Source organism: Cyphomyrmex costatus, unplaced genomic scaffold (assembly GCF_001594065.2).
Source record: "Cyphomyrmex costatus isolate MS0001 unplaced genomic scaffold, Ccosl1.0 scaffold153, whole genome shotgun sequence".
NCBI classification, from domain to species: Eukaryota; Metazoa; Arthropoda; class Insecta; order Hymenoptera; family Formicidae; genus Cyphomyrmex; species Cyphomyrmex costatus.
Genome location: NW_017275533.1, coordinates 17,975 through 42,674, shown reverse-complemented (window position 1 = coordinate 42,674; position 24,700 = coordinate 17,975). Strand labels below are relative to the sequence as shown.

The following is a 24,700-nucleotide window of genomic DNA, read 5'->3' as shown; positions in this document are numbered from 1 at the left end:
ATGTCGTCTGCAATTATTTAATAAACATCGCATAAATTGTGATCGCATTTACTTAAAGCGTTCTCCGTTCCATATGAACGTTCTGCAGTTATGATAAAAATTCGAATTATATTTATTGTAAATCGTAATTAGGTAAAGGTAAATAAATACTGTTCAATTTCGATTTGGCTACAAGTATATTTCGGGCGTGAGGCGTCTACATGGATGAGTACTATACAATGCGAGGTATTAATTTTTCTCTCCTAGAGATCTAAAGTTTTCTTTATCGCATAACCATGATATATCTCGAAATGATAACGATTGATTGAATGTATAGAATTTCTAAACATCGGGACTTAGGCAGACAAACTTGGTACAAAGAATGTGTATATGTTTCTTCCTTTCTATTTTTTTTAGATATTTAGAAGAGAACGTGTCCTCCCTCTTTCTTTCACTTTTAAAAAACGCACCTCTCACTAACTCAACCGACGAACGAGCTCTAACATGTATAGTCGTATTAAAAGACGAGAAATAAAAAGGGTTCACGTCTTTGCTCTCTCTGTACCGCTTACTACACCGCCAATTGTTATATTTACAAATCCTATTCCTTTTTACAAATATCTATACGCCTCTTATACGTTGCAAGAAAATATATCATTTCTTCTCATGTAGAGACACGTACGCTACGTTTACCTTGATGCTGAGTTCGCGACTGAGTTTACACCTTCTCTAAACTGGTCATTGTTGTTCACCTACTCTACGCGACGCGTATTTAACGTGACGGATATCGAGAAATACAATATGCGGCAAGAAAAAATACAACGAAATTACAAGTTTCCAAAGTAAAGAGAGACATTGCTTCGCATTTAGTACAGATTCCGATTAATCGGTTAAAAACCGCGATCTCATTGTGTTTTTCGCTGTCTCTGTGTCTAACTAAATTTATTAATAATACGCGTCTAAACTAAATCTCACACAAGTCGTAGGAAAACACATCAGAGGATGCGAATTTTCACAGCGTTTCAAAGATGTTGTCTTACATGTTTCTTTAGTATTGTACAGTTACATTATTATATTATAATGTCTATTTTTTGGGAACATTACATGTACCCTAACGAACGCTCTACGAGCTTGATCTTTCTTTTTCTTGTATATTTGTATTTGAATTCGTATAAAATAATAAACCACTGTATTTACTCGAGACACACACATCGAGATAGTACATTTTTCTATACATTCTACACGGAACAGTTTTCATTAACCTCTCACGCTGTATATAAACAAAATGGATAGAAATCACCGATTAGACTCGATTATAGGTGAGAAAAGAAAGAGAGACAGCGAACTAATAGAGAACTAGCTGTCGTTATTTACACTTGATTGTTTTGTCGTAAGAAAAGATCGAGGATACTAAAAGATGATAGAAATAATAGATGATATTGATAATCAAAAGATTCAAAAATTAGCGAGGATGTCGCAATTTGGCGTTTATCAACCGCTTACTCCGACTATACACGAGCTAAAATAAATCTTTTATTTTTCCGAATTGCGGACAATCGCAAATCTCTATGTCTCCTCGTGTCGTATTCATATAAAATTGTACCGCCAATTACGAATACTTATTGTATTTAATTGCTTTAAGTGACACGTACACGTGTACTCACGTGCACGCACGAATACAAGAATACCACAGCTATCACATCGACGCAGGACTACGCAATAAAAATCGCGCCGCAAAAATCTGATATTAACGAATTAAGCTATAAGGATCAATTTCTTTTCTTTTCACATATTTTTAGTTATTACGATTTTTTATAATAATTTCATTCCTGGAAGAGGAAAGAACGTTGGCAAATCTGAAGAGAGGGGGAAGGAGAGAGAGAGAGAGAGAGAGAGAGAGAGAGAGAGAGAGAGAGAGAGAGAGAGAGAAAACAAAATTGTTATCTTGCCTATATATGTCTCATGAATCTTTAAATAAAGTAAATCCTTCGGGAAAGAGATAACGCGCTTATACCCAGGGTAGACAGGCGTAAGGGGCGCAACTATTTCTGTCGTGGATGCTAACGAAGGGAAGCGAGTGTCGTTGCCTGTGTCAGTGTTGACGAGGATAGGGGTCCAACTGCGTGTTTCTGTGGTGCATCTGCGGTGTTACATTGCTCGGTTGTGATTGTTCCTGTCTGTGTTGCTGATAGGGATATCGAATTTGATAGTTTTGTTGTTGCTGCTGATATTGCTGCTGCTGTTGCAACTGTTGTTGGTGCTGGCGTTGTTGATGTGGTTGCAGGGTATACTGTTGTTGCGATTGCGACTGCGGTTGCTGTTGTTGCTGCTGCTGCTGCTGCTGTTGCTGGCCCTGCTGTTTTCGTTGCTCCGAACCAGCCGCCACGTAAGAAAATACGCAGAGAACAGCGTAGCAGATGTCAGATGCCTTCGAATGAAAATATATTCAATATCATTAGGTACATATACATTTATTCATGCCTTTTTATTCGTGAAAAGTTTTAATGAGTTAAAAAAACCGTCATTATAGAAATTAAAGTAAATATAAATATCAAATTTTACTAATTTTTATTCAGTTTTCATTTTATTTATTGTATATATAAAATCAACCTTAAATTGTTTGAAACTCATTTATCCAGAAACAGTAAATTAAATTATAAAAATTATCTTCTAAATAAAATAAAATAAAGAAAAGAACTTACGTGAGATGTAAGAAAGGAAAAAAATTTTAAAATAAGTCTCATGAGGTGTCATTTCCGCACTTATGTTTCTGATGAGTCTCCAACGGGAGTTTATTAAGAGTAAATGCGATGGAAAATATTCTATGCAAGCAGCGAACCGCCTCTTCAGCCTGTCATACACAGTACATGGCTATAGAAATAATAACAAAAATTGAAAGTAATAAAACGTCCATCACTTTCTTCTGACCCTTTTTATCTATTCTTGAATATACATAATTAATTAAAAGTAAACTATTATGTTTATAATATTTTATACGTTTATTAAACACTTAAACTATTGTAAAATTTAAAAAAATGTTATTATATTCCATGTATAAAATAGATATTTTATTCTATTATAAAATAAGACGAATATATTATTAATTAAATAATATACTCGGAATTAAATTATTATTCTGTTTTATGCTAAAATAGACGTTTTATTATTTCTTTTTTTTTTAACAAATATCTTTTCTCGTTATGACAGACATTTCGATTTCGACAATAAGGAGTATTGAAACACGCGTACTCACCATTTGTGACTTATATTTACGTTGAATTACTTGTCTAGTTTTAGGATCTGAAACAAAAAGGCACCCGATGATGTTCCGACATTTAAAGATTAAATGCTGAATTTCAGCATAAGCGTGTCAGAGAATATCGTGAATCTATTCTTTATTTCACGAGATATCTACGGCGTAAAAGCGTATAATCGATGCAGTATTCGGTATGTCACTTACTGAATTCTTCCAAAACAAAGATTCCATCCTTTTGAGTAAAGCACTTGCGGATATGATCGAGTCTTACAAAAAACTGCAAATAACACAATCGGTTTGCGTTAGTGGTCTGCGGATCGCGTATCATAGATCTGGATCTACTCGATCATGCACACGATTCTGACGATTTTCTATTTGCCTATCATTATCATATATATCGATATAGCAGTATCAGTCGTGTGTGCGAACAGCTTTCTAAACGAGGCGTGAAAATGTATCGTGATGCTCGCCCGACGATAAGCGTCTGTTTTCACCCTTCGAGCGCTAATTTTGTCGCGTCTCTTATCAGTTAACACAATAATTCTTAGCTACATTTTAATCTTTAATTATTAAATATTCCTATATTATTATATTTATTACTGCAATTTTATTATCATTTTAATCATTTTTACTTGATGTAAATTTATAAAGTGCAAGAGTTTGATGATTTTTTTTATTACGCACAATTTAATTTTATAATTTTTTTTTATTAAAAATCCAAAAGCGCTCGACGGGTTTTGCACAAGAAGTGTGTTTCATTTACTGCCTGTTTTAATTGATGCATGTACAGAAAATCACAATTATACAAACTAATTACAATTAGTAAAATTATACACATCTTTCGTATAATTTTGCATGACACTTTTTATCGATAATTTATTAATGACGTACATTGGACGAAAAACTATCGATAAAATTTGTAACAATTGTAATAATTATTACTGTTATTATTTCATACTGTTTATACAATAAAATTTCCACTTGATTAGATGCGAAGCGATGCTCTTGTACCATATACGCTAATTAATTGTTACGACCAGATCATATTTCTTTTTTGCAGAAACGGTAAACATATGCGCGCGCGCGCGCGCGTTTTATTCCAAATATATTTATTTCACAAATTTGTGATTTTATTTAAAAAATATTGTTTTTCCTGCATGCGAAGCGAATGAATCTAACAGAGCTGAATATTTATTTTACACGTTAAAACCCGTTTACATTTCAAACGTTAAAGTTACTTTATAACATTTACATTTCAATATGCTGGATAACTTTATCCTCTTATGTAATCGTTACTAGGAAAGGAGAGAATATTGAAAGATAATCTCGCAACGGCGCGGCGATATCCGTGTGACAAATATTGAATCGCGTTGTACGTAGAATATCACGAGTATCGTATTTTAATGAGTAAAACTGAAATAGAAATGTATCCATTACACGTGCAAAGAGTATACGAATGCTGTAAGTAAAAGAATTGAAATAGGGGAACTCAAACCCTAGAAATATTTCTACGTGCAGCATACACGGACCTTTCAAGGCTTTCAGCCGTACAAGCATTATCTCATAACAGCAGGCTCAATATCACTTAATAGTTGTCATATTTCAATCGAGACTCAGCAGCGAACAATGTTCTGTATTTTCACAGAATTCAATCTTTGCAAGACTGCTTTTTGGAGAATACATTTTTTAATTGTTAAGTTCTGCAAGAATAAGTGTAAAGGCCAAAGCGATGTACAAGCGATCCAGGAATCTATTTTCTACGACTAAAATCTATCAAAAGACACCATGCATCATTCAGCAATCGCATCGCAATCTCAATATAATTAATTTTTAAGCAAGATCTATGTATATTATATAATAGCAGCAGCAATGGCGGCAAACAGCAGCGGCATCCACAGCAACAGCAGCAGCAGCAATGTCAGCGACATATAGCGGCAAGCGTAACAGCGGCAGGCAACTCTGGAGATGGCCTAAACTCAATCGTAAAATGTTACTGATTGCTTAGCGTCGAAGAGTTGCTAAAATGTGCAATTGTATCATCTAATACAGACCGGCGGACGTGATATACGATCGAATGATACACGGTCGTGATATATCATATATATTATATCAATTATGAAGGGGGTGGTAAAGAGAAATCGAGAAAAGGGGAAGTATGACGGTAAATAAATATATCACTTCTTAGGGAGTGAATCAGTACATTATCGGAATCGGTACAATGCCGTATAAACAAGAAACATATTGTATTAGCAGTGCCATGCCAGAGAAGTGTAATAATATCGTGGCGAGAAGGTCGAGCTCGCGCGAAATTCACAGTTTTCACGATGCCTTTTTTTTCACAGGAGGATATCCTGTTCGCAATAAATACGTTAGACGATCACTAGACAGCACGAGGAACCATTGCTCTACTACATAACTACCAGTGTAGAATGAGTGGATTGCCAAGAGATGTATGTGTCACGGGCATGTAAATCGCTGATTCCTTCGTTTTTATTTCACCCTGCTGGTCTGTTTGGATCTATATATTTTATCAAAAATATTATTTTTTTTTTAAATAGTTTATTTAAAAATAAAATAATTTCACTGATATATTTTATGATTTCTTTTATTAGGATTGTACACCGACACCGATTAATTTAATCGGTCGATTAAATGTCAATGTGACGTGATCAGTCAATTCTGTTAAATGCTGCCGAACAGCAAATGCGATTGGTTAATTCCAAAATTAATGTAACAATCGATCGATTAAGTTAATCAAAGTTGATGAGATCTGTCCTTAATGTAAGATTTTTTCTGTATTTTTTTAAGAGTTTTTTAATCATATTGACTCAAACGATGATCACGTAGTAATTTTAAACAGACTATCGTTATATTATATTATTAATTTCTCGAGAAGCCTATCGAGAATCTGAAGTTCCGAAGAATTACTTTAGCATAGATTATGCTGAAGCAATTCCGCGGAATAATTATTCATTCCGCGGAACTGCTTGAATCTTAGAAAAAATATAGCAAACCCTCCGATGTCTGTTATTCGGATAGAAAAATTTGGATGCAAAAATTATTCGAGAGAATTTTAAGCATATTAAATTTTTCATATTTTTTATACCATTCTCTTATTTATGTATAATCTGTCTTTTTCAATTTATTCCTACGTAGCATCATTTATACGAGTAACCGTGCAGTTTCGATATCATCTTTACGAATAGTACTTATAATTTTTTAAAATATTACATCCAATTTTTCATCTTCGACATGAGGCAAATATATTGATATATTTGCTGATGCACAATTAATTTAACAATCGCACCCCGAAATCTTATCCAAAAAATGGCTTTTGCAAGTCATATAGGGTACGTTCTACAGATTACGATCATAGATCGATTCTCAATAAATTGCTTTACTCCCGGTTTAGAATTCTTTTAATCTTATTCAATTAAAAGACAAAATACAAGAAATCAGACGACAGAAAATTTACTTTCGAAGACACTTTGAATAAAGATAGATATAGCCGAACTTGTCATCGATTCTCGATAAAATTCACACCACGATTCGATCATATGTTGAATTAATTAATAGCGATAACAACAGTTTCGATAAAATAAGCTTTTCAAAGAGCTTTTCAAAGAGCTTTTCAAAGAGCTTTCTCAGTCGCGACCGAGAGATACGATGTGTAAAACGTGAAAGCTGTAAATGATGATCGTGACGTAATGACTTTGTGTACGGACTTTTATGTACGAGTGATTAGGCTATAGATATATATAGTTGCATTGTGTGTGCATCGAACATCGCTCTCTACAAGTTGCACTAAACACTACTTACAAATATTTCATCTAAACGATATACAATATATAAAGTATATTTTGTGTCGGATTTTCGATCAATGCGGCAAACACTGTTCTGCATTTCATCGTTCATTACTGGATACCTGGAGAGGTATCGACTTTACGATATGCACATATCATATCGTAACGGAGAGATACATATGCGTGTGTATATATATATATATATTACAACTAACACCGATCGATCGTAGAAAAAACAGTAAGGATAGACAGAGCAGATCAGTGAGTTCGAATGCAATTTAAGAATGTAGGTAGATATATATAGTATAATGGTATATATAATAATAATATATACGGCCAAAAGTAATGGTGAAAATAAATAAGCATCTCCGGAACACGGCCAACATTGAGTATATAGTCATATACTGAATTTATATAACAAACAATGACTTATTTTGATTTGATACCTCGAAATCCTGTTTGCCCAGCCGTAGGGCAATGTCGATGGACGGGACAAGAAAACAGAAAACAGAAAAACAGAAAATTAAAACCTTTGGTAATAGCAGTTATCCACTCAGTCATAGAATATGTATAGCATATATATATATAGAAAAAGAGAGAGAAGAGAGATACAGCTGTACACGATGATATTACAGCTACGCTTTTATCACCTAACGTCATGGCCAAATCGATAAACAGCAAAGGTATATTCATTGTTCAAGGACCATCTCAAAAGTTCCCCAAGCTGAGAAAAGTCTATCATTCCGATTACCCGAATCGGATGCCCGCGGATCCCGGGCATAATATCCTACGGGTATTTCGTCATTCGCGCGAGATTCCGTTAATGTATGATATATAACGATAGCCGCGAGCGTTTATCGGTCGCGCTGAAGTAAGTATAGCCGGTAAACAGCGATTTGTGTAGCGCTTGCGATTTTGTTGCATCATATTCTTTTCTTTTCTTTTTTTCATTTTTTTCTCTCTCGTCTCGAACGCGAATAGACTTTCCTCGCGCATGACCACGACAGATAAAGAAGTTGTTAGACTTATGGAAAAAATATAATAGCATCCAACATTCAATACAAATGATAAGATATAGGAGTATAGTGTTCAAAAGACAGTCTGTATGTATATATATATATCGCCCTATACCTTATTTCCTATGTATATATATATATATATAATATAAATGTAATGGATATATAAATATGTAATATATATAATTATATATAATACAGATAAAAGAGTCTGCAACTGCACATCGAGCTTCCATGCAAGAAAACATTGATTAATATAACGCCTGAACACAATATTATCCAGTAAAAATAACCGAGAGGATGTCGGAACCGAACTTGTGCCGAGTAAATCTCATACGGGAATTATCGCGATTAAACGGAGCTCTCGATTAAACGAAATGCTTAACGACGAGCGGAACAATTATTTTTCTCGTTGAAGAGTGTATATGCATGTGTGCGTTATATGTATGTATGTGTATGCATCTGGAGATGATCTGGTTCCTTACAGGATCCATTTACTGCATTTATTCACATTATATACATTGAGATTAAAATACATATTTTAAATATTACTAAAAAAAGATTGAAAATTCTTTAATAAATGGATCATATTTTGAACTCAGATGCGCAAATAAAGAATGCCTTAGCTCAAGCGTGCTTTCTCTTTTAATTAAAGATTCATGAATCAATTTTGAGCCAATTTTCCGTTATTGAAAACTTTTTTTACATAAAACAATGAGAGAGCTCAATGATTCCAAGTTTAGAATTTAAATTTGAATCGTCTAGAGTTAAAGAAATTTTCTATTATTTATAATTTGTAAAATAACACATTGATATTTTCATAAGAAAAACTTAGCTCGTCAGTCAAACAGAACCTACATAGTTAAAGAAAAAGAGAAACACGATTGATTGCAGCATTCTGTAAATGCACTATATGCTGCGCAGTTATGCTGTAGGTTGCTTTTCGAAGTGTGTAAGATATTTATTTCTGTATCTCTTCATTTCTTCCGCAAAGTCTCTCTAGTTTCGTACCGATATGTGTCTTTGCGAGTACGAAATCTTGCGGATTTCTTTGTAAATCAACAAAGTAACTTTCGCACGGGTACTGGAACATATATTGGGTTGAAAGTTCGCCAGTCGAACCACCAGACGAGCCCGACTTGTCCTACTATATGGACGCGATGAATCACGTACAAAGATATAAATCAATTAAGCAGATCGTATAGTGGCTAGCAGTGGGAGATAATATTGAGTGGTCCTTGCATCAATGCAATAATGAAAAAAAAAACATAGAGAAAGAGAGAAAGAGAAAAAGAGTATTCGATGATCAAGAGAATATGGTCAAAAAGACAGTTGAGCGACGACGAGGTTTTCAATCCTATTCAATTTCGACGTTGCCGTTTTTTTATTGTTTAATTAATCATTGCTTCCTTTTAAATACTATTTACTTCGGGTTGCTCGATCAACATTACGAGACGAGTATCGACACTAACATTAATGTCACCTCAGACTACGATCGCGATCGTTGAGCCGAGACGAAAAATTTTTTTTCCTACAACTCAGTCTCGATGTAGTCTAATAATTAATATTATATAAATATATTCTCTAACGTATATTCAATTTCGCTGAAATAAATGCATTATTATATGCATCGACACGTCGTAAAAAGTAAACGATTATACAGATTCGATAGCTAAAAAGTAAAATCCTAATGTAATTAAGACGTATAGTACGGTCGAAGGTATAACGAAAGGTGATACTTAATCCTTAAACTAAAGTTCCCAATAAATATATATGTACGATCCAACAATTACACAAACAATTGAACGTAGAATATAAAAGGGGTATATAGATAGAGATATATGCGCATCCTCGAAAGAGAGAGAGAGAGAGAGAGAGAGAGAGAGAGAGAGAGAGAAAGAGAGAGAAAGTAGGAAGGAGAGTCAAGCTCTCGATTCTTCCCGATAACAGCGTAAGGAGTGTGTGGCTTTCACGCGAGTGCGAGTCATACCTTGCTATTCGCGAAAAGGAGACCGACGCCCTCCATGCAGACCTGCAGAAGTCCGCCCTCACCCGTTCGCATATCCTGCACCGGAAACTCACCACCGAGTTCATAGCCCACGTTCGCGCCTCGTCCGCGAGCTGCTGCCTTCTCCATTGCATCCTTAATGCAGTAGTACACGTCCTTACACTGAAAGAAACGTTGACGTATAATTAGCGTCAAAAGTATGCAACTGATCTCGACTGGTCGACCGATCAATTTGGAATCTACGGACATTTTCTTCAAAACGACTAATTGTTAAACTTTGTGAGATTACACTCATAACCATCTGCAATCATATTTGTACTTTTTCTAAATCTGCACACATATACAACCTGAGTCTTCCTCTTCAGCTCAATTCCTTTTACTGTCCTTAGGCTTTCAGAGAAACACAATGGACTGTGATTTAATGTCGTTAGTAGGTTCAAAAAGGTTCTCCCTTCCCCAAGCTTATTAAGACTTTCAAAGAATGCAAAAAATTTAATTATTTATTTTTTAAGATTTCTATTATACATTACTAAATATTTTTCTCAAATATTTTAGGAGGAGACTTCGTCTTCTTTTATTTTGAAGAAATTTGAGAGTTGAAAGTTTGTTTGTGCCAAAAATTATTGCAGACGTTTAAGCTATATAGGCTTTTATCTTATCTCTAGTGAACTTTTACAACCGGCAGAACGAAACATTTCTTCTTCGTTTAATTTTTGTTATTCGAACTACCTTTGCTCGATCTTTCCTACCTTCTTAGTATAATACTTGTGTAACTCGGTATCGCCGCCACTTCTTCTCCACAAACATAGAACTTTATTCTTCGGACTGTAGGTCATGTTGACCACACGTTCGTACCACCAGCGCTCAACTATCACGCCATTAACCGATCTCAGTACGAGGCCATCGTGACGAACCTCGAGGAAGCGCAGGTCGCCCTCGGCGTCGACCCCTGAATGCACGGTGAACGACTGCCGGTGCATTTGCCGGGATGTTAAGGGCTTCAGATCGATGTCGTTTCCATGCTGTAGAAGAAGATCCGCGTTCTTAGCGTGTCGCGATTGTTAACCGATCGCGCGACCGATACTCACAAGATTGTTTATTTGGTCGAGAAGTAGATTCAGTTCCTGGCTATAGATGAGGCCGATGTGACTCTTGCCCAGCAGTCTGCGTACCTTCCGCTTCAACTCATTCTTGTCGACGTTTAACATCACAAGAACAGCGGTGAGATTGTGCAACAAAGTGCACAGCAGTCTGTCTTCCTCGTGTTCCAACCTTCGTCTTTCGCTTTCACTCAAGCTCTTGTATCTATATCGCGCCCACAACGTGTTTTAATAATTGTTTTAATTTTTACACACACACACACACACACACATATATTATATATATATATATATATTATATACACATATATACATACATACATATATTGTTAGCAGATATTTAATGTATTATATAAAACTTTTCAATTTTCATAATTTTGAATCAATTGAAGAAAATTACAATATATATGTAGGTTATCTCTATGAAGAAAAATTGGTTTATTTGCTAAAATATCTTAAAATTTAGTTAAATATAGATTTAAAATTAATTTCATTAAACCATCAACATGCAAATTATAATTGCTAGAATGTTCTTTCTATGTAATTTTCTTCATTCGTTTCACTCTGATTTACCTTTCCACCATTTCTCCGGGTCCTTGATCCATGCCCATCATGTCGCGTTCCTGCGAAACAGCGTCCAAGAAGGCGTCCTCCCAGAATTGCATTTCGTCCCACAGAGATGATCTCTCCTTCCCCAATAAACCTAGATTGACAATTGCGGTAATATAAAATGATAATAAATTTAGACATCATTTATAAATTAATAAACTATCATGCTTCGTCTATTGTACCTTCAAAGAGATACGTTCTTGCAGCCTCCGGACTTGGTAACGTCGTGGTAGGTATCAAACTTCCACCATGATATCTGAATCCGGTGCTTAAGGACGATTTGCTGGACCAGACGCTGCCGGAACGTTGCTTGCCCTGTCGAGGAAACTGAAATCACAGAATCGTGTAAGAATGAAGTTAATAACGTTCCAGTGATAATCTTTGATGAAAAATCATAAAGACTTTAATGAAATAGTCCGAAATTATGGCTAGTATTCATATAGTCGATTCTTATATATTTAAGATCTTATAAGTACAGTCTCAAGATAAATCATATTAGCATCTTGAGACGTTATTTAAAATGGTCTTAAAATAAAAACCAAGATTATGAATACCGGTTAATATCTTCTATCGATATTCGTTGAGATCATAAGCATTCCATCTAGCTAATTGCAATACGATTTGCCACCTTCTAAAGTCAAAGGGTAGCTTGCTTGCACGCACAAAGAAAAAGGATCACGGAAGAAACCTAGTAACATCACAAACAAGACACTGATTTTTTAAATATGACAGTAATTTAAATTGCAGCGAAACGCGTTATTGTTACCCTTCGATAATGATTCTCTATGCGATCTGTCAGCGTCCAGTGTTCCTGTCTGATGAGTGCTGAGATATTGGTGTAATTCTAGAGTTCGGAACTGCGGAAAGTTGTACGATGTAAATGTTACTCATCCGAGTCAGTCTAAGGACTCTTTCTCCTGAAGAGCGTGGTGAATTTGAAATCGCGCGATTAACAGACATTCCAATGAATTTTGCATTGTCGGGCATCTATTTTATGGGAATGGACGGTGCTACTAGCGGTGTGTGCGTTGCGCTCTACCAGATGTATCTAACAACTATGTAAGATTATATTAATTCAAGATAGATAATTTACATTGCCTTGCTCGACCTCGCTATCAGATACGGTGCTTCGGAAGGAAGCTTGGTGCGCTTGCCGAAAAGCAGGATTAGTGATAATGCTACCTCCGTCAGTGGATAAAGCTTCGCTGCTCCCCGTTCCACCACCCCGCCCACTCTAAAAAAACACATGACAAAACACGTGTGCGTTGCATGTTACAATCGAAAATTGAGCATTTTTTTTTTATCTTTCTTCGCGTTTACTAGCTTTAAAAGAGGACCGTCAAAGAAACTGCCAGGCCGAATAATACATTCTCTAATAAAAAAAAGTAAAGAAGTGATATTTCTCGTCTGTTTAAGGACGGGGGGAGGAGATGTATTTTTACCAGTTTCAACAATTATATTGATCGCGCCTGCAGGATCATTGCAACATCCAAGTAGGTCTACTAACCAACTTGAAATTTGAGCTTAGGATATCGAAATATATTTGTAAAAAAAATGTTTTCTACCTCTGAATCGAATGAAGTAAGTTTGCTTAGAAATTTCCCTTTCTTTGTGAACATGTCCAGGAACATGTCCGTCGTTGATTGGCTTGTGTCTCCCGCCGGTGGTGCCTGTGGCGCATCCAAATGCACTTGCGGCAGTTCTGATATTTCAAAAAATAATTAATTACTAATTTTTCTATGTTAATTTTTGTATAATTATATATTTATTTAAATTGATGAGTTATATTTTTTTGATAAATTCTATGTTCATTCTAAGATTAAGAAAGTTATTTGTATGAAATAATTGGTCTTATTTATCGCGTGTGCAATAATATTGAATAATTGAAAATATTGATATCAAAATTTTCAATAAAAAATATAACACATTTAATAAATTAAGAATCGATAAAAATTTTTTAACAATATAATAAATATGTTCAAAGACATACCCGATTTTTGCGTAGGATCCATAAAGTCGGGTGGATTCGGGGATTGCGGAGATTTTAAGTTTTCTCTGCTACCGAATGGGCTAGATGCCTGCGAAATGAACGCTTTTTTTCATTATGGAACATCAAATATACATAAAATGAAAATATTTAAATCGAATTATGAATATTTATAAACTAAATTATGTGTTACGTTAATTAGAAAGGCGTTCTTTATTATACCTGCGACATCAAGGAGCTGTCGAAGCCACTACCTTCGGACAGATCTTTACTCCAGTAATGTGTGTGAGCGATTTCCATCAGTTGGAAGACAGAAGCCATCCCGCCTAATCCGAAATTATTATACGTATGCGCGAGACCATGCGTTACTGCTTGAAGGCACTTTAACATTCCCTTATATACGGGCTTTGATATGGCCTGGTAAGAAATTAAAACAGATAATCAAACAGTTTTTTATTTCGAGGCAGGGAAATGTTAAGTGAGTTTAATAATAATACTTAATAAGCTTTTTATTTAATTAAGATATATTTTCATATTACCACATCGTCAATGTGATCGTTCGGACTAATCTTCCTACTAAGACCTTTATTTAGCTTCGTTACAATCAAATCACGATAATTTTCATCCTCCATTAATTTTTTTAATCTGTTCAATTTGAGCCAACCAACACCTTCGCCAGCCAACACTTGCGTCACCACCTACAAGTTATACAAAGACCATAAAATTAAGCACGATTGTTTGTTTTTAATAATATAATGTTTACGAATACTTGCATCATTTAAAAAGGCTTGATTGTCACTATTTGTGCTGGAACGTTCTGCATTTTGCATTCTCTGCGCGTCTTCTTGATTAACTTTGTGTGTAGAATGTTTTATTAACGAGGAACGTTCTACCAATCCTGTTTTTCCTGCAACTGTTAATAAACCTTCGCGTTGTTTTACATTTTGTTTTAAAATGTAAGGATTTAATTAGAAATGGTTTATCAGCATTTACCTTTGGGAAATGGTCCAAGAATTGGATTAGTCTTCTCTTTCGATTTCTGATTTTGCGGAAAGAAGCTACTACCTCGATTAGAATTATTTTTACTACCTGGAAATCGAATACATATAATTTCAATACTTTTTAGAGTGTGAATTTATCACATGATAATTTTTATAACCCACACCAATATCTTTTATTTATGCAGAATATTATAAATTATTAATATATCGTATGTTTGATAGTTATTAAAAGTAAGATCATAAAATATACCGAATAAATCGCTGAACATGCTGCTGGTCTGCGCGGCGAAACCGTTCAGATCGCTGCTAATATTGCTGAAAAAATCTCGTCCAACCCCACCTCGAGAATCAGACGCGACTAATTGATTACTGACCGAATCCTTTCGTTGCTGCGTATTGGGAGATTGCGGCGAATGTGTGGGTGATTGTTGCGATTCTCCGAGACCCTAAAAGCAAATGTGAAGATTGTATTCAATAAACCAATTTCAAAAATCAGCGCAAAAGATGCTTCAGCATGACTTTATCAGAACTAAGAGAGTATTCACTAAAGACACGTACCTTGAGCAAGCCTTTCTTTGCGGCAGCTTCTTTAGCACTTTTTGTCAAATCTCCCAACGTGCTCTTGCCGACGTACGTCAGATCGTCTAATGTATTTTTACTGACGCCCGCCGCGGTTTTACTCGCCTCCAACGCGGTTTTCGATACCTCTTGCACCGACTTGGTGGCCTCACCCATCGCTTTCTTCGTTTGTTGCGTCAACTGTAATTCAGAAAAAAGAAGACAAAGAAGTTACAAAATACATTTCGATTTCATATACCTTATGTAATGTGTCACAAAAACGTACTTGCTCTAGTGGCGCGAATAGACTGTCTTCGCTAGCCTCCGTAATTTTTTCTTTTGCCTGCTTCAACTGTGATAAATAGTAAATTAAATAAATAATTAGTTTTATCGTATTTATAATAAAATATAGCATAGTTTGTTCAGTAAAACTAGAGAAAAGAAACCTAGTAACAATTTATAGGCAATTACTTAAACACTGTCAATATTGTGCTAATAAATTGTGCTAGGGAAGCAACAGGCAACTGGGCTAAATATTTTATTATCAGATTATCACGCATGCTTCACCTTGTCCATGTGTGCTAGTAACCCATCTTGGCTGCTCTGTCTAGTCTCGCGCATCAAGTCCTTCGCCTGGCTAGCAATCTGCTCGAACAGAGAGCCCTGTGAGCCCTGTCGGAGAACACCGTTTCCAGTAGTGGTACTATTACCGCTCCCGCCACTGTTCTGCCGTTGCATCAAGTTATCGTTGCTGGATTTCTGCATGACTGTCGGTCCTGCCGATGCCTGACGCTGAAGTTGCGTCGTCGCTTCGTGATGTTGATGATCAGCAGTGGTGACCGCGCTTATCTGTCGTGGCAGGAGAGGCCCACCAGCGGTGTTGAAGCTGGAAGCTCTCGCTAGGACGTTACCAACGCTTGGCTGACGTTGTAGACCCGGTCCTGTAGGTGGTACCTGGAAAAAGGTGCGCAAGTGTTTATAATTGTTCTCAACTATCATAAAAAAATAAACAGTCTTCTTAGAAAATAATAGGAGAATCGGGGGGTGCAAATCATCAATAATCCCGCATGTTTCTGAAAAATTCTTTTCTTGAAAGAAATCAGTTAAAAGTAGAAAGTAAAAGAATGCTTGTAAATAATAATGTTGCTTCTGGGAAATTGTTACTAATAAATTCATTATTCATATATCACAAATTGTATATCAATAAAAAATTTGAAGGCGCACGGGATCGCAATATAGAAAAAACTCCAAAACTTTTACATTAGAAAGAGTGTTTTTTTCTGAAAATATTACACATTAATTAACACAAGACTTAATAAATATACCTATATTATAGTCTCAAGATTCAAGATATACGTAACAAAGTTAGTCATGCTTTAACAGGAAACGTCACGTTGAAATAGTACAGATTTAGATATAGATAAAACAATTTGTATTTGACAAGTGATAACTACAAGAAGAGTCGTACTTTCCACTATAATTAAAAAATTTAAATAGTGCATTATCTCTGTGCATGTACATATGTTCAAAAGATCAAAATCATGTTTCTGACAATCATTTTAAAGTCATAGTAATGAAACATAACTCGTGGAATGTGTCGACAAGAAGATGAAAGGATGTATATGTAAATGTATCTGTAGATGTATGCTTCATGTATGTCTCACGTGTGTGGATCGCATGAGAAATAGACACTAGCGTCAATGCAGTAACGTATTTTCAAAGAATAACATGAAAAGAATATGTGTATCATAATAAATCTTATTCGTTCGTTTCATGCTGAGAAGAAATAATGCGAAATATAGACTGAAGATCACACAACTATAATATATGTAATATAGACTTCACGCAATCACATTTAATACCAGCTATGGGACGTGAATCGGGATTATCACGTTTGTGTTTTGAGGGGCGAGCATGCAAGGAATACTCAAACGATGGATATATCTCATAAAACGAACGTCAATTAATCGTAAAAACAACGCATCTTTAAAATAAAATGCAAATCAGAGACGAGAAGCTTAACATTCTTCTCAAACAATATTTTTAACGAGAAATATGAATTAAAAAGAAGAGAAAAAGATGAAAGAGTGATAGGCAAACATTTCACACTTCGTGGAAATTCCCTCCAATATTCAATTTGATTTCATTCTATCATGCATCAACCCCCAAATGATACTAGAATGCATTCCTCTTAATGTTCGCAAGCTACGCTTTGCGAGTATCATTTCATCCTTGTTGTCATCAAATGTTAAATAAGCATGAAATGATGCACACGAATATTGCAACCGTTAAGTTGAATGCACCACGAAGTGACACTCTCGAGGAGATATTCGAAAGTGACAGAATTAAAGGTACATATGAAGATGACTCACAGGAGTGACATATCTACTGATACGCGAAGTCCTGTGAGGTGTGGTAGGACGTTCAGTATCGTTGAGCGAAGATTGAGTGCCTAAAGATCCCATGCTTATCCCTGTGAATTGTCCTACCGAACTTTGTGCACTCAGGATAGTGCGCGGTGTTATTGTCGACGCGGAGTCTGACTCAAAGCTACCACCCTCCTCTTTATCCTATAATCAAGCTATCCGTTAGCGCACACCGGAGATGCCATTTCGAGATTTAACGCATAACGTAACACGCTACGAAAGTATTTCGTAGATATCGTATTTATGCACGAATCATTATTGTGTGCCGATTTATAGAATTGAAAAATATCTACGAATTTTTTATTTTAAATCGATGTATATGAAACACCTTCAATGATATTTTTGTATCTGTTACCTATAAAATTGAAAAATTATTAATGCATTACATGTTACGGAATCAAGAGACTTTCGTTATTTTTAATTTTTTAATTCTGATGTCGTGCATGCGACATGATTTATGTCATACGATGTAAACTATATAATTACATGAAATATAAAGTATCATTTAGCATATAGAAAATAGTGCATATAAAAAAAGAGAAGGAAAAAACAACAGAAGAAATGGCGGAAAAAATATTTGTGTACTTACATTAGTAGACTGCAAACCCTCGTGAATTTTTGGATTCAACTCGAGTTCAGAGTCCCTATTAAAGCTCGGGCTACTGAGATCACTGTGGCTAGAAGACGTACTCGGCGGACTCTCGGGTCGTACCGGTGAGTCCTCCTCTACTCCGGGATATTGCAAAGAACTTGGTGGATTGTAAACGTTTTTCGGATCTACCGAGAGCGACATTTGTTGGGGCTGGCTCACTTGCGGGCAATTGTATCCTGCGGAAAAGAATTGAACAATAAAAGTACTTTAAGAGCATTAAAATTTTAATCGAAATAATAGAATTCCTCTTATTTAAAAATATTTGAATTATATAAATGTTAAAATTTTGCTTTACTGCTTTAAGATAATTTTTGATTAAAAATTTTAACATTGAGTATCCTTTTTTTCTTTTTTATACACTCACCCGGCGATAAATCGGATGACGCCATCTCGGAGACGAAATCGCTCAAGGAGGAGTAAGAAGAGCTAGTGCTTTCGGCGCCCTCAGAATCGGAACCGCTTTCATCTGTAGGTTGAGTCTCGTGTTCCCTCATCGCTTTCAGAGCATTCGCCAGTGAGCTACCGGAGTCCCAGACGGGAAAGTAGATCGGTTCGAGATTGGTCGCGTACCAGCGCGACTTGTCACCGATTTGCGCTGGGTCGAACACCCCGGTCTGTACCCGCAGAAAGGCCACATTGCTTGGCGTGAGGGACCATTCTGCCAGGAACTCGACCGCCTGTGTGCGCGCAAATCTGTTGAGGAAGCTGCTCTTCCTGGGTCGCGAGCGAAGGAACGAGTTGATCTGGAAGGCCACCACTGGCCGGGGATATAGTCGCAGGGTGCGTGTGTGCTCGGTAAAGTTGGCCAATAGATTCTGTGAGTTAAAGAATCGCACCATGGCGACTCGTGTGGCGATGTCTACTGAATCCACGTCGTTTCCGTAGATGAAGGGATTAAAAGGTGCCGGGCTTTGCCCGGCCATTTTCGGTGGATACGGACCAGCCGGTCCGGATCCACTGATCATCTGTGACATCGACGGCCGACGAGGTGGACTCGATGATGAGCTCATGCTAGGCGAATTCAATGGAATGTGCTGAACATGTGAGCACTGATCGACGCTCGGCCTATGCTTCGTCGAAGCTACACTGTAACGTTTATTAATAATTTTATTAGCATTCAGCGGTTTCAAAATGTTTAAAATTTAAGTAGTAGCGGTACTTAATAATTGATTAAAAAATATATTTGTCAATCATTTACAAATCTTTTTTCAATGATTCTAGAGTCAAATTTCATTTTTATGTTATTGTTAATAATTTTATTGGGTAGGTTTTAGCAAAAGATAATAGACATAGTAATTACCTTAAACTAGAAAGATGAGAGGTTGTGCTTTCTCTTCTGTTCGGCGCCTGAAAAGACAGACGCATCGAAATGTCTTGCGGGGGTAGTGGAGGGCCTGACATACTGGCCATCGCCTAAAAATTCAAAAAGTAAATTAATAGTTCGTTAGAATTTTCGTTGTTCATTGCTACTATATTGCTGCATTTACTTCTACTTCGACTAAATTACCCATCTACAAACAAAAAGTGGCGACATTATGAAAAAAATCTTCTATTCGATATCGAATATCAATTTCTATAATTTTTGAAAAGCAAAGCAATCTTTTAGATCGCACTAATTTAGATTTGCTACTTGTAGCTATTTATTATTTTATAGCATCAGCAAATGTGTGTGGCTGTTATTAACTTGATTCTACACGTGATAAATCATGCATGCGACTAACTACGAAATAAGGGGTACGCCACTATATAAGCGGACTGAGAATTGATAAAATATTTACACTAGAGCCAACTTGATCCATCAGTTGCATTGCCTGCGATGAGGGTAAGGAGTCATTAAATACTCTTCATCATTTAGCTTCGTAATAAACGAAAGTGTATATATCGCCGCTTAAATATTGAGCAAGCATTTCATTACCTGCTTCAGATGATTCTTCAAGATGGTACCCTCCGGTTCCGGCAAAGGCGGCAGACTGTCTTCGCCTAAAGCGCCTGGCGCTGTTATCTTATTGCTATCTAAGTCCACTAGCCAGATATCGTCGGGCATCTTGAAGTTCTTCTTATACAATAGAAAAGACGCGGGTATTCCGATCACGAAAGGCGTCGGAGCGAGCAGCAATTGTTCCGCGCAGCTCATGCACGTGGGAAGTAAGGGTATTGCGGGAAACATGTACTCCAGCGGGTAAATCATTGTGACAAACGCCATGACCGACATGGACAAAGCGTTATAATCCCGGGACTGAAGTACAATCTAAAAGAAAGGACATCATTTTGTTTTGAAATTTTAGCTTTGGATGTTTAAGGTACAAAAAGAATAAGGCGCTTGAATAAAAAAGTATACATTATATATTTTTTAAATATTATTTTACAATTGTTTACCTTATTTTCCAAAAGGATCAGCGTGAGGACCTTTAAACATATGTCAACGCCAAGAAGCTCCAATGGTAGATGCAGAGGAAAATCGACCAAGGAGAACCTGGTATGGTCCGGCAGGGCGAAACATAGCGGAGGTTGCAAGTTCGATGATATTATCTCAACTTCGACGCGCGTCTTTGCTGGGACGGGTACGGGACTGCTGAGTAAACGCAATATCCATGTTTCAATCTCGCGAACGTCGTGAAGCACGATGGACGGCGTGTCGCCCAGAACCTGACCCGTTAGAACACTCCATACTGTATCTCTGTGACGAAGAAAATTCGGTTGAGGATGTAGAAGTTTTTCACGCTCTTTTTCTTCTTTTTGAAAACTGTAAAGCATTATATAGATTTAGGTAAAATTCGAACACACCTGTTGGTCTGTCGAGAAGCTCCTACTTTCTGCGGTGAAAAACTTTCGTTGCACGCGTCGATGATTTTCTTCAGAACGAAAAGACATTCTCGGAACATCGAGAAAAATGGATGATGAGAAATGATGCATAGTGAAGTCAAGGAATGATTGCGAACCCTCTGTGAGAACATTGCAAAGTCGTTATTGGCGAACTTTAACATAGTTGATATGACATATTATATGTTATTCTTAATCCTTTTAAAATACTTTCTGAGCAAATTAATTACTAATCCTGATGATTCGTTAAAATTTATTATACAATTGTATTGTTTAGGGCATAATAATTAAAACAATTATGAAAACTAAAAGATAAAAAATTTTCACAGAAAAAACCTTACATTAACAGATGAAGGCATCAAAAATACCAAAGAAAAAAATTTCAAAATAGTATGTTACCAAAAAAATTAATCGTGTTTTGGGGTCAAATAGATCCGAAGAAATTAATAGAGTAATAAAGTTTCTAGTGCTGTTATATTAGTCAGTGGTATCAACCTGACGTCTTCGAGATGCACGTGGCGAAGGGGAATGACTGCCGCCGCTCTCGCTATCTCCACTCGGTGCGATGAATTCTAATCTTGGGGCGTGGGGTACCTGCGGGGTGTCTGAATCCCTCCTGCTACTAGAGCAATCTTTCTCAGAGTCACTGGGACCCACTGCACTGCTCCTATAGTCGCTATAACAAACGGCTAGAGATACAGTCTTATAAATGAGACAATCTGTCGGATGCGAATTATTCGGGCTGTTTAAAACACAAATTTTGATCTTTCGATTCTAAAGAATCAATCACTTTGAAATCTTAGTTTTGAGAAACGAAAAGTTTCGTTGTCTTTTATAACTATAATATATAAAATATATAACCGTTCTGAATATATATTAGAATTATATTCCAATTTTTTTCCTGATCGTGAAAATCAAAAGAAGGCCAATAAGTATAAGCCATTTCACCTAGAAAAAGCGGAATCTGTGCTTCTCTCCATGCTCTTCCTCCAGCTTTCTCTACGAAACGTGGTATTGTACTTTTCTCTCTTGAGCGAAACGCCCCCGCCAGCCACGACCCCCGCTCTTTCAGTAGGTCGGTAGAAATTCACGCAGATCCCATAACGCGTTTTTCCTACGTTTTGCAAAATATTTTTAACGTAATGCGGCTTGTTAAAAATCTCGCATGCGTCGCAAATAGAACGGATACGAACCTGAATCTTTATCGGTGAGGGTGAAGGTAAAGGACGTTGCCTCTCGTAAGGCCGTGCGTTTTGGTCCCATGCTACTGCAACCTTCCGGTTGGCAGAAGTACACCATATCCAGAGGCAGAGGAAAATCCTTGTGATCCTCCACCGGATATCTGCGTAGTAACTCCGGGATCTGTGTTAAATAAAAATCTCATTTCCTTTCCCAAAATCGTATTTTATCATTTATTTTTTTAATATTTTACTTTCTCGAAAGTAGCAGCTCATGGCAAAATCGATTAGACGCACTGGTGCATATTATATATTAAATCCGTCGTACACAAATTGACATAAAGACATGCCATGATTTAATACAAATATAAAAACGGGTTAAATCATGAAATTCCCAATACATTTCATTGTTATAACGAAAAAAAAATAAATTTCCTTATGACTCTCGAAATTACCTACTAAATTTAAGACGACTGAGAGTGTACACAGTTATAGCGCAATTAAATTATACTTTGTTTTAATGCAGTGTTTGTTTATGCCAATACAGATTTTAACGTTCCACGTTAATTGTTATACCTGTACGGGCTGACGAGAGGCAGCAGGCATCCTGGCCCCCACGATGGCAAGATAATCTACCAATCGGGGGCACAGGAATTTCTTCTGTATATCCATGGCTGTGATTTATGTGGGTGCAGCTGTGTCACCGTTGTATACAGTGTATACAGGACATCCGAGCTGCTGAACTCTCTTCAGAATCATTTCCAGCTTGAATCATGATTGTACCATTCTCTCGCTTATTTATCCCACCTGCAAATGGAGATTTAGAGGGGTTGCAATTAATTGACTTGTCCTTGTTTTACTATTTCCTGAATAGTCTGGATTAATTAAACTTCCGCTATAATTACTTTCGAGCGAAATGAATTTGTAGATAACATCCGCTTTTACTTCGTTATTCTTAATAAAGTATTTCTCGGTAGAGAGAGTATAGCTAGCATGGTAACACAATATTCTTTCTTTAAAAGATATCTTGAGGATAATCATATTTTTAATTAAACTTCATGTTATAATTTAATATTTTTAATTAAACTTCATGCTATAATTTTCTTTAAAATTTAAAATTGTTGATGTCATAAATTGCTTCCACCTTTTAAAGTTTTAATTACACTACACATCAGTTATCTCGTTTTCGTAAAACTTCTATCTAAATAACATTCGATTATTATAATAAAGTCAAATGAAATCATATGACTGAAGCTTTACTGAATTTTATGTCAATTTGACGTCATTTGATTGTGACATTTCGTGTCGGAAAGTTAATATTAGAATTAATAAATGTCCAGCCATTTTAACCTTTAAAAATTATATACCAAGATTAAAAGGTTGAACGTTTAAAAAGAGGGATTATTTATTGCTACATTCCATCAAATCTTAAATTTTATAGTTTCATTGAATTTTATGTTGATTTGCCATCACACTGTGATATTACTTGAGCTCAGTTATATATTATCAAAATTATTAACCATTTTAATCTTTGAAAATTACTTGAATTACATATCAAAGATTTTTTTAATTCTTAAATTTCAGTTACAACCAAATTGATCGAGGTGTTTGGCGGTAACAGATCAACTTCCCTAAAGCAAAGGGCGAAAATGGGCAGAAGAGGCCGTAGGGCAGCAGCCGGTTCGGACGGATTTCAGAAGATCAATGATTCCGGAGGCCCAAAAAGGATATCTGTGTCACCGTGTCGGGGGTAAAAGGGAACAAGGGAAAGAGCGTGCATGCGCGTGGCATGTTTAATTCCAATATCGAGCCTCATCTTGTATTTCGCGCCGTGACGCAACGATAGACGGGGACGACAAAGTCATGTGCACGAAGCCACGTACTTCCGTGTTCGATTGTACCGTTGATATATGGCAGACAATTACAGACTGAAACTGTACGTGGATGCTTTTGATTGTCGCGAAAAAAGAGTCGCTCCGACGACAAACGAGATCCGATTTTTCGGATATTATCCAGATTTTTTCTATTCGTCTGGGAAGTTTCAGACATCATCTAGAATCTAGACGATCCTCGAATGTTCTTCTTTTTTTGTGTATATTTTTCTGTGCATGAAAAAAAAACGATCGAAAAGTTTAGTGCGACATTCGGTGATCTAATCCGTATTCTGCGTTAATGATTTGAAGAACTCAATCTTAATGAGAAAATCGCATTTAATTCCTATTTCTTATTTTAATTTGAAAATTTTATTTAAATCCCATTTCATAAGAAGAGAATGGATTACGTCGCTGCAGTGGTAGCAAATCTTTC

At 36.2% G+C, this 24,700-nt stretch overlaps 1 protein-coding gene across 1 annotated transcript; it reads right to left on the bottom strand.

Moving 5' to 3' along the window:
- Window positions 1-157: 157 nt before the first annotated feature.
- Window positions 158-23,152, bottom strand: Rab3-GEF (Rab3 GDP-GTP exchange factor). Its single transcript, XM_018552055.1, has 32 exons — window positions 22,970-23,152; window positions 22,409-22,577; window positions 22,164-22,329; window positions 21,711-21,891; window positions 21,180-21,337; window positions 20,772-21,072; window positions 20,311-20,643; window positions 20,174-20,206; window positions 19,696-19,808; window positions 18,760-19,481; window positions 18,333-18,571; window positions 17,690-17,887; window positions 15,885-16,271; window positions 15,604-15,669; window positions 15,318-15,518; window positions 15,010-15,205; window positions 14,752-14,847; window positions 14,532-14,683; window positions 14,298-14,456; window positions 13,981-14,175; window positions 13,762-13,849; window positions 13,337-13,473; window positions 12,865-13,005; window positions 11,954-12,098; window positions 11,736-11,865; window positions 11,151-11,367; window positions 10,812-11,084; window positions 10,045-10,224; window positions 7,485-7,493; window positions 3,440-3,512; window positions 3,233-3,279; window positions 158-2,407 (listed from the first exon to the last, which is right to left on the bottom strand). The coding sequence occupies exons 1-32, from the start codon at window positions 23,063-23,065 to the stop codon at window positions 2,072-2,074; spliced, it is 5,937 nt and encodes a 1,978-aa protein (XP_018407557.1). The 5' UTR covers window positions 23,066-23,152; the 3' UTR covers window positions 158-2,071.
- Between the last annotated feature and the right edge of the window lie 1,548 nt (window positions 23,153-24,700).